The sequence below is a fragment of the Rosa rugosa genome, chromosome 3, assembly GCF_958449725.1.
Source record: "Rosa rugosa chromosome 3, drRosRugo1.1, whole genome shotgun sequence".
Lineage (NCBI taxonomy): Eukaryota > Viridiplantae > Streptophyta > Magnoliopsida > Rosales > Rosaceae > Rosa > Rosa rugosa.
In genome coordinates this window covers 38,691,844-38,702,997 of record NC_084822.1, presented here as the reverse complement: position 1 = coordinate 38,702,997, position 11,154 = coordinate 38,691,844, and the positions used below count along the sequence as shown (strand labels likewise).

Here is an 11,154-nt window from a genome sequence, read left to right as displayed (position 1 = left end):
ATTTTTTTTTTTTTGGAGTGAAATTCACACTCTATTTTACAATCCACACTCAATGTTTCATCTTTCAGTAACTTAAATTTTATCTTTAGTAACTTTATTTTATTTTATTTAATTCTGGACGACAATATAACTCCCCACCCCACCTCTGATGTCAGTGAGATTTAAACCCATGACCTCCACAGTGTCAGTTTTTCTTTAGCAACTTAAATTTGTACTTTTATAAAAATCTCAGCAAAAAAGAAAGAAAGAAAGAAAGAAGGAGTGTGGATTACAAATTAAGAAGTGTGAATTTTATTTTCCTTTTTTTTTTTGTTGGATAAAAAATCTTTAAAGACGCTTACAAATAGAAACTTTAACCATGTATGGGCCTTTGGCTTTACCCTTACATACTACTAACTTTCTATAATAAGTTTGTTTGTATATCAAAAAGAAAATAAACAGAGGCTTCAATTTTAACTATTTTATAAAAATCTCAGCAAAAAAAAAAAGAAAGAAGGAGTGTGGATTACAAATTAGGAAGTGTGATTTTTTTTTTGTTGGATAAAAAATCATTAAAGAAGCTCACTAATAGAAACTTTAACCATGTATGGGCCTTTGGCTTTACCCTTACATACTACTAAGTTTCTATAATAAGTTTGTTTGTATATCAAAAAGAAAATAAACAGAGGCTTCAATTTTAACTATTTGGTGAGGCATCTTTATTCTATAGCATTTTGTACCAGCTAATAAAATAATTTAGACTTGAGTGATAGAGTTTTTTTCTCTACATTGCTTTGTCATTTTTTCTAAAGGGTGTGACAAAATGAATAAAATTAAAAATAGGCTTCCATTAAGGGATTCTTTAAATTTTACCTTAGGTCTCATCTTATATGGGGACGACTCTGTCCGGATAGAGAAAGTGATACTTTTGTACAGTGGCGAACGCAACTAAGGCCCAGTGAGGGCAGCTGCACCCACTCATTTTCTTGGTTTTGTTTGATTTGCTTTATAGTATTTACCCTAATAAAATCGTTTTCGGCAATATTGCCCTCGTTGAAAAGCAATAAAAGTCCCTATTCTAGAGTAATACAAGACTTTTACATGTAGTAATAGCAAAAAACTATGTTTGTTGGCCCACAAACATAAAAGAAATGAATAAAAAACTCCCTTTCTAATCTCTTTTACATGTATTGTTAATTACATGCATGTGCTTTGCAGATTGTTGATTGTCAATTCTCTTCTTCTTCTTTTTCCGAAATTTTTTCTTCTTCTTCTTCTATATAATTAGAGTTATATTGATTGATAGTTGTTATGTTTTGCTCAGAGATGCATGGTTTTTTTTTTCAAAATATTTATGGATTGGATTTTTTTTTAAAATTTTTTTATTGTGAAGTTGTGAAAGTATTAAAAGCAAATAATAACCCAACTCTTTCATAGTTTCATTATATTTCTTTCAAAAAAAATTTACCCCCAATAAATATAATCCTGCGTCTGCCACTGCTTTTGTACTACAAGGAGTGACATCCGAAGTCGACTGGATGGGGGCACAAATGGAATTCAATAAAAAGGCAAAGCTTGATCTCGTTCACAAATGTAACCAGACAAAGCAGATATTTTCTCTCAAATTGGAACGTATGATTTCAAAACCCTAAACTGCGACTTTTAGCATTATGATTTCTATCTAATAATTGCACATCCACCAATAAGGCAAACTAGGCAATAATGCTGGTTCAGTACTGGCACAATCATATCCAATTTCCTCTGTTTATAAAACAGAGTCCTCTGCTTGCTCTCTCCTTAGTCACTTTTGGTATGGTTACATAGTCAAACAATAACATTAATTGCAGCCGATCTCATGTAATGGTATCACTTTCATATCACAACTTCATATCCATACCAAAAACCTTCTACGTTTCATATTCAGATGAGACACAGAGATAAACTTCATGCTGTTGAGGTGGGATTTAATTAGGACTTCAAAGCAATTCCTATGAAAACTTAAACAATTGCTTACAGTATAACAGAATGAAACTTCATCGATCAATGTATCCCTCTAGGCTATTTATTTTGGACCTTCACTGAAGATGACCTTGTGGCGTTCATCGATCTGGGTGGCTTCAGCTCTTGAAGGAAACGGTTGCATCTGCTTTATTTTGAGTGAGATTAACTTCTTGGGGGCAGCGGACTGTATGTGGTGTTTAGCTCTTCCAAGTTCTCATCAATTCGATGACTAGCTCAGTTCGCGGTCTATTCCTTTCACCAATTTCTTGAAAGTTCATGGTGTGACAAATATTGACATCTTAAAACCATGACCAACTTTTTGATATTCCTCCGATATGTGCCATAAGGTGAGGACCCAAGCTGCAAAGTTGTAACCAATGTACTTACCCTGCGCAGACATTGGTCGTGTGGTGTCATTTGTGGTGAAACATTCCTTGACTCAGTTGACTGCTTCATGTATAGTTGTTTATCACCAGGGCACGGTTCTTGCCAAGCCATATGGTAAAGACTGGACCATACTTACTAGCCATTGTTGCTATGGTTCGGAACAATGCGTTTTGGCGATCCAGTTGATGGAGGTGAAATATTACTGGTAATGTACCGTGCTGTTCTGGGGACACAATGCCCATCATTAATTTTGTGACTGAAATCTCAACTTCCATAGATACAAGAACACCAAGACTAGAAATCCTGTAATTGCTAGTAGGTGGGAAAGAAACTCCATGAGCTATGGTGATAATTGCTCAACATATAGGCACCTAGCTTGCTAATTTTTCTTCTTCTTGACTTTCTAAGTCAATTTATGGAGTGCTTTCTCTGTGGAAGAGTCAGTTAAATGAAGTTATGGCATGGTTTGTTGATAATTAGATTATTAGAATCATAGACAAGGAAAATGAAAGAAGTTTCTTCGTGGATCCACTAAGAGCTCATATTCAATGTATGGAGATGGATGATCTTATGTTTCTTTGTTAGAAGAATTGGTTGGTTTGAGATTAGTGTGTTGAACTCATTTTGCATGTATTCCTCTGTGTACATGAATGTCGACTAGAAGGCACCGATTTTGGTGAAAGTTTAATCTTCACTGTATACTTTCTACAGAAAAAGTTCTACAGTACATTAATGTACACAGTAGACCAGCTCCATACAATAGTAGACCAGCTTCCAATTGTTGTAGACGGTTAAAATCAGATTGAACTAGTCTATCAATGCATGGAGTTAATCTAAATTTATATTGAACTAGTCTATCTAATTTATTGGTATATTAAATGTACCATAAATGAACCATTTTCTACAAAAATATTAACTAAAGGTTGGCTGGGTTGAACGGAGAAAGTGCGAGTTAAAATCTACTCTCTTAATTTTCTAGAGAGTTTGCATGCTAATTTAGAATAATTTGGCAGGTCGTTTAAATTCCTCATATATAACTAGCAAATATATAACTAGCAAAGTTCAAGCATTTATTTTCATATTTCACAAGGATACAAAAGAAAGCACCACAGTTATAATTTTCCATTTACTGTGGATACAATTCAGAAGCTAAACGTGGGGTTAAGAGAACTTCCAGTGGAGTTGCTCTTGGTAAAGTGATCCCCAATCCTTCAGTCATATCCACTGCCTTATCCAATGGAGTTGCCAATTCAAACCCTTGAATCAACCTTGCCAGCGTCAAGTGTATAACCTGAAATGCAAAAGTGATACCTGGGCAAACTCTTCTCCCAGACCCAAAAGGAATGAACTCAAAATGTTGACCTGAAGCGTCTACGCCTGCTTGGCTTGTAAGAAATCTTTCTGGGGAAAACACTTCAGGGTCTGGCCACACACTTGGGTTCCTATGCAGCTTCCACAGATTCACAAACAAACGAGTGCCCTTTGGGATGTGAAAGCCGCCGACTTTGCAGTCCTCCATTGCTTCATGGGGAACTGAGAGCGGAGCTGGTGGGTATAGACGCAATGTTTCTTTGACAATGGCTTGTAAGTAAACCAGGTTTTTAATGTCAGTGTCTTCCACCCATCTGTGCCTGCCAACTGTACGATTTAATTCCTCTTGGGCTAGCTTCAAGGTATCTCTGTTGTTTAATAGTAAAGAGACAGTCCATGTCAAGCTGATTGATATGGATTCTGAACCGGCTAGGATGAGATTCTGCACATGAGAATTGTAACATATATATGCAAATCATGTTAGGCACACTGATTATGTTGTGGATCAGAAGACAATTTCTAAACCAAATAAGTTCATGCCTAAGCCTCTGTTTCCTCTGCCCCATTTGATAATATGTCACATATTGATGTAGAACGGATGGCAGCCCAATTCGAAGAGCAGTTGGATCGTGCAAAAGAAGGAAAACGAAAAGTGACTAGTAACCACGAAATAGCTCGGTGTCCGATTGGGACGTGTCTTACCTTTCCGAAAAGGGAATCGCGCCAGAAACAAGACCCATTGCTTTGCTATGAGCTGTGGCCTTTTTCGGGCTTTCGGGGTTGTTTAGGGCCTCAAAACTGCATTTTTCTATTTTTCGGAGTTTTGGTTTTCCTAGTTATTTTTGGGTTGTTTTCGTTTTTACCCATGGGCTTTAGGATTTCATTGTAAGTCGCCCTAGGGTTTCTTTTCTCTAATAAGCAGCCGCAAGCGGCTGCAAACCTATCTTTCAACTTTTAATCTTATTGATAGAGAATTTTCTCTTTTATCTCTGGTGGACTCCAGAACCCTTTTGTTAGGTTTATTGCTGATAAACCTAGTTATCAATCCGACTGCGTCACATATGCACCTTAAAAGAAAATCAAGCATACTAAGGATTTTAACAGAATAATGGATTATCTGGTTGTCTTGGTTATTGTGACTTTTAATCCATTGTCGTCCGTCAGAAATATAAGGGTTCGTGTGATTCACCCCTTTTCTTTAAATTTAGATTTCTAATGAAAAGTTTTGGATTAGAAGTAAAGGTATTGAGTACATCTATATGATATGTTGTTAACTCATTTTTCTTTTCTGTCAAGTGCTTAAGATATAGTAGTGGGTCCATATGTATCTAGCTATCAATATTCCTGAAAGTAGTGTTATGTTCACTTTGATCCATTAGTCTTTCAGATTCTATACAAAGGTCTGTTTACACCTACTCTGCTAGAAGGACTTCTGTTTGGTTCTAGCTATTTGCTTTCTTGGTACCAGAATTTCATGGGATATCATCACTAGGGACTAGGGACTATACTATAAATAATTTCAAAGAACATACCAGTGCTGTTGCCTTGATAATAGTATCTCGGGTATGACCAAGCATAGAACTGTCCTGAATCTCAGATAGTAGGACATTAATGAAGTCCTGCTGCTGGTTGCTTGAGTCACTCTTCTGCTTCTTTGTATGATGTTCTTCAACCCAACTTGTCATCAAAGAGTCTAATTGGCTCCCTATATTCTCCATCGTTTTCAATTGCCCCTTGAAATCCATCCACTTTGGAAACCCAATTACCTCAGTAACAACTGGGTTGCCAGAAACATACATAAAGTCCTTGATAAGCTTCCCAATCCTCTTTTCCTCTTCATCAAGTTCATCACTCTCTTTACCAAAGTACCTCTTCCCAGCAATAACTCTAGTGATCACGTTCAAGGTTAGGTGCTCAGTCCACTCACTGATCACCACCTTGCTTTGACCATCATGTCCTTTGTTTTTCCAAACTGAATACAACCCTTTAACAAAAGCATCAACCTCAGAGACTTGTACATGTTTGAGAGTCTCTAGCCTACGATTAGAGAGCAACTCAATCACAACCAACTTTCTCATATCACGCCAGTATGTGCCATAAGGTGAGAACCCGAATGCTGCAAAATCGTAACCAAGGTACTTTCCATGTGCAGACAATGGTCTTGTGGCGAAAAGTCTGTCGTTTGTGGTGAAACATTCCTTGACAGCTTCATAGTTGTTGATGACCAGGGTACGGTTCTTGCCGATCCATATGGTAAAGATTGGACCGTACTTGTCAGCCATAGTTGATAAGGTTCGGAACAGTGGGTTTCGGCCACCTAGTTGATGGAGGTGACCTATAATTGGCAGGGCACCATAGGGTTCTGGGCACATAATGCCCTTCATTTTGTGATTCTGAAATCTCACCCTCCATAGATACAACAAAACCAAAACTAGAATTCCTGTAATTGCTAGTAGATGAGAAAGAGAATCCATGAGCTATAGCGATAATGGTGTTTAACAGTTATTAACTTTCAGTTCAACTTGTGGATTCAATTTATGGGGTCGTGGAGTGACAGTTGTCTGGGAGCCACCAAAATAATTATCACCAACTACCGTCCTCTGTCGGACGGGAAAATTGACCGAGCCAACCCACATAGGACAATGAAGATGAAACTGTAACAAAATCGAAATGAATTAAAGATACTAAACTAAGTCGATGAAAGTTGAAGCATAAGAGAATCATTTACCCCGTGTATCTAATTTCATTACCAAATAACGTATCCAAATCAAGATACGCACGCATCCACGACGCATCTAAAATTAGATCCGTTGGATACGCATATCTCGACGTATCGCACTCATATCCCGTATCAGTAAGGAATATGCACTCATTTTCACGTACCCATGCTTTGTAGAGGATATAAGTACGGGAGTGTCAACAATGACACCCAACAACCAACAACCTAATATGAATGTCAGATAAAGATATGTTCCATGTTAAGCAAATTGATGTGGTATCTGAACCAGCTAGGATGCGTTTTTTTTTTTTTTTTGGTCAGATCTAGGATGAGTTTCTACAACATGACAATTGTAACATATGCATATATGCAAATCATTTTAGCTAGGCCTAGGCACACTCATCATGTAGTGGATAAGAAGATGGTCTATTACTTAAAGGCGCAAAAGTCTCTAATTTCATCGATGGACTATTGCTATTGTTGGGCGGTATTATTATTATTATTTTTGTTTGTTTGTAATCTTGGCTCAAAGTTTGTTTGGGTCTTTTGTTTGTAAATCTTTTGTTTGTTTAATAAAAAAAAAATTGTTGTAAATATTTGTGGATAATCATGTAAATAGATGTTGAGTAATATGTGTCTATCCCTATAGATTGATGATTGATATGTTATAATTGTATGAGTGATTGAATTGTAATTGAACATTACCTTTTTGTGTACACCATGTAGTCCTATATAAGACTCCTCATAGTGAGATGAATACACACATTCTATTCTCTACGTCTAAACTCTCTCTCTCTCTCTCAAATTCTTTTATGTTCGTTTTACAACAAAAATCCCTATATTGCAAAAAAAAAAGAAAAAAAAATTTAAATATCTGATTTCATCAATGAAACAAAGAAGTTCTGACCCAACAATTTCTACGAAATTTTATGAATTTGGTATTACGTCTTTCTTGCACAATGTTAGATTCAATTAGATTGGAGGAAAAAATTAATGGTAATTTTCGACTGCTCTATAAGATTGTGCAAGTTAAAGGAAGAAGATGGATTGCCAAATATCACAAGATTATGAAATATTAACATCTTATAACTAATCTATCTACTTTCTTCAACTTCTTTGACAATTTTTTTATTTTTTTTTTTTGATGAAAAGAGGCGGTCAGCCCATTATATAATTCAGCAAGCAGTACAAAAACGAAACACCCCTATAGGGTTGACAGAAAGAATCGTTCCTCGGAGCACTCTAAAACTCCTATTCTAAACAAGAATAAGAACTCAGCATACCCCCAGTACACCTACCTTTTAGAAAATTCACGCACCATTATGTCAAACAAAAACCTAGGAACTCCGAAGTAGAATAAAAAATCCTCAGAGCAACTGGTTTTTGCGACCTAACAAAATTAAATACTGCTATGGACCATAGAGGCCCAATCCATCCAACCCCACACCAAAGGGTTGGTCCAACCTATGAGCCCAAAGAAGAGGCCCACAACCCGGTTCAAGGCCCAATCACTCCAAGCTTGGGCATGAGAGGCACAGTCTCCACCACCACTGCCAGTGCCGCTATCATCCCTGTCACTGCCAACAATAACACCGCCTCCATTGCCACAGCCATCCTCAGCACCAGAGTTCGCACCAAATCTGTTAGGTCCATAATTACCTAGTAATTATTCCCGTAATCTTGCACTTTTGTTTAACCTTTGTGTTTATTAAATACTTGTTATTCCTCAAACTTTACCCTGAAAAACAGTTTAGTCCCTCGCCTTTTAAATTAAACAGAATAATCCTTATTCTCTTTAATTCTCACACAACTGGTCCCAAAATGACTATTATACCCTTCATTTCCTCTTTTTTTTTTTCTTTCTATTTTTCTTATTTATTCTTTTCTCTCTCTCTCTCTCTCTCTCTCTCTCTCTCTCTCTCTCTCTCTCTCTCTCTCTCTCTCTCTCTCTCTCTCTCTCTCTCTCTCTCTCTCTCTCTCTCTCTCTCTCTCTCTCTCCAAGTTCAACTCCCGACCTCGAGTTTATCCATATCGACGACGACCCATTTTCTGGTCAGGCTAGATCGTTGATAGAATGCCCCACCTCCCTAACCCGAAAATCATGGCTGCCATGACCGGATTCCGATCAACGTCATCAACCACCTAAACCTCCCACAACTCCCTGCTCCAGTTCCGACCAACCCAACTCCGATCCAATTTCCAACCAACCTGCCTCCACCGAGCTCCACTCCCAGCCCGCCTACCCCAAATTCTCAAGCTCTTTGCCTTTCCCAACCCACCCTCCCAACCAGGACCCACCGGAGGAGCTTTCTTCAGACCCAATAGCACCGGGAGGCCCACCCATATCATTCACTCTGAACATCATCCCATTTCCGGTGAAAGCCCCAAATTCATCAGTAGAATTCGATTAAGTGGTTTCACTCTCGCAATCGGACTCTTAATCTCTATCGTTCTATGCACTGAAGTCGGAATAGGATTCGATATCAGAGGGATTCGATTTGGGGCGACCTGACCCGGAATCTTGATCCTCAATGATCACAGGATCCTCCTCCTATTTCTCAATTCAAATCACATAAAGATGAAGCAAGCTCAATAACACCAACACCTATGAGAATCTGCTAAGACCTTTGTGGCTATGAGTGTTCTACGCACGGCGCAAAGCTCGTTGATGGTAAGCAGTTTGCCCAAAACGGCAGCATTTACGATCTCCGATACGTCCTCGATGGAGTGGAGATCGGACAACGGAGACCTGATAGCTGCGATGGCAGAGACTGCAGCGGTGGTTTGATGTAGAAGCTTCTGGCTCTCGGATTTGGACTTTATGAATGGAATTTGGGCCTTTTGCGCGGTGGAGAATCCCATGGAGGTGGAGGCGAGAGTTGAGATGTGGTTGCAGATGGAGGCCCATTCGAGCCATTCGAGGATTTTGAGGGTTTTAGATTGGAGGGAATGGGTGAGGAAGAGTTAGTGACGGCGGCGGTGGCAGTGGCAGTGGGTTTGGGGAAGAGAGGGCTGCAGAGCTATACTGTTGGACAAGGATAGGAACCCAACCATTCAAAAAAAAAAAAAGGATAGGAACCCAAAGGGGGAGGAATCGGAAGAAGAAAAAAAAAAGAGATAAATGGATGATGTGAAGGTCTGGAGAGAGAGAGAGAGAGAGAGAGAGAGAATAAATATATAAAAAAGAAGAGAAGAGAAAAAGTAAAAGAAAAGAGACCAAAAAAAAGTGAGGGGTATAATAGTCATTTTGGGACCAGTTGTGTGAGAATTAAAGAGAATAAGGACTACTCTGTTTAATTTAAAAGGAGAGGGACTAAACTGTTTTTCAGGGTAAAGTTTGAGGAGTAACAAGTATTTAACCCTATATATTTATTATGTTTTCCTTATCATGCTAGGAAATGAGGGAGAAGCTTGGAAATGCACTAAAAAGTCAATCTTAGCACATTTTCCTACTCCGGCTAGGAGAAACCGAGCTAGGCAAGGAATGAGGAGTGACAGACTGACCAAATGAACTCCGAATGAGTTGAAACTTTTCAGATCCATTATAGACATCCTAAGGATCATTTCGTATGAGAATGCAAGAGCTAGTTCAGAGTGGAAAGCCATCAAAAGATCTGTCCAATTTTCTGACTAAAAGATGAAAACTGCAAAACCGAACCTGTACGGATTCCAGCAGCATTTCCGGCCAAACCACGATGAACTAAGCTCTGAAATTTTACCAGGATGATCTACACTCATGGAGGAATTTGGTATGAAGAAGTCAAAGGCCAATTCCGAAGTCTTGGTGGAGATCTAATTGAAGGAAGAAAGGAGAAGAAAGTGCTCAAACGGACGAAAAAGAAGTCAACGGAGGTCAACGCCGGATTTCAGACATTTCTGGCCAAGAACATGTGTGGAGGACAATGAAGAGCTGACTAGGGTTAGAGACTTTAGGTCTAGATTATTTTGAAATTCAAAATTTGAAATATGACAACTTGTCCCATTTTTACACCTTACACATTTGTCTCCCATTTATTACCTTGTTCCCTTATATAATGACCATTTTACCCTTAATTTTTCTCCTCCACCAAAATAATGACCATTTTACCCTTACTTGTTTCCTTACATAATGACCCTTTTACCCTTACTTTTTCTCCTCCACCAAAATATCTATGGGCTTTCTAGGTCATTTCTATGTGGAGTTAAAGAATAGATCCACATTTTGTGCTTACACATTTTTCAATCACATCTAGTCCTTCATTTCCTTTGATCTTCACCCTCCATTCATCACTTTTGGCCTATAAAAACACCCTCCCCTCACTTTGGACGTTTTTCATGTCTTCCTTCATCCATTTCATCTCTTTTCTCTCTCCATTTCCTCTCCATTTTCCATAGTTCTTCATCGTGTAGTTCATATTTCTTCGGTTTGGAGTTCGCCAATCCGGGTTTAAGTTTAAGGACATTAACAAGGTCCAATGTTCCTCATCTCAAAACAAAACAAACTAATAAAATTTGAACTTTAACAATTTCTAGAAAACTTAAATTAGAATTTATAAGTAGAAAAACAAAAAGGAAAAGGAATCCAAATTTGGGTGTTGTCTAACACTCAACTGTTCGGTAACTCCTCATGAAATACAACCAGGTAAGAGTAGGAAGAGATTTTGGTGGAGTTGAAGCTCACTTGAATACACTTCTCTCATTCAAATCTTACCTAGACATCGTATCCAATCGGATGAGCCTACTTGTGAAGAGTGAATAAACTCGACGTTACAAAGATG

The 11,154-nt window shown here is 38.2% G+C and overlaps 1 protein-coding gene across 1 annotated transcript; it reads right to left on the bottom strand.

Moving 5' to 3' along the window:
* Positions 1 to 3,416: 3,416 nt before the first annotated feature.
* LOC133740866 (cytochrome P450 CYP82J17-like) lies at positions 3,417 to 6,205 on the bottom strand. The gene is made up of 2 exons (XM_062168801.1): positions 5,211 to 6,205; positions 3,417 to 4,120 (listed from the first exon to the last, which is right to left on the bottom strand). Exons 1-2 carry the CDS (start codon positions 6,150 to 6,152, stop codon positions 3,494 to 3,496), a joined length of 1,569 nt encoding a protein of 522 aa, XP_062024785.1. The 5' UTR covers positions 6,153 to 6,205; the 3' UTR covers positions 3,417 to 3,493.
* Positions 6,206 to 11,154: the final 4,949 nt, after the last annotated feature.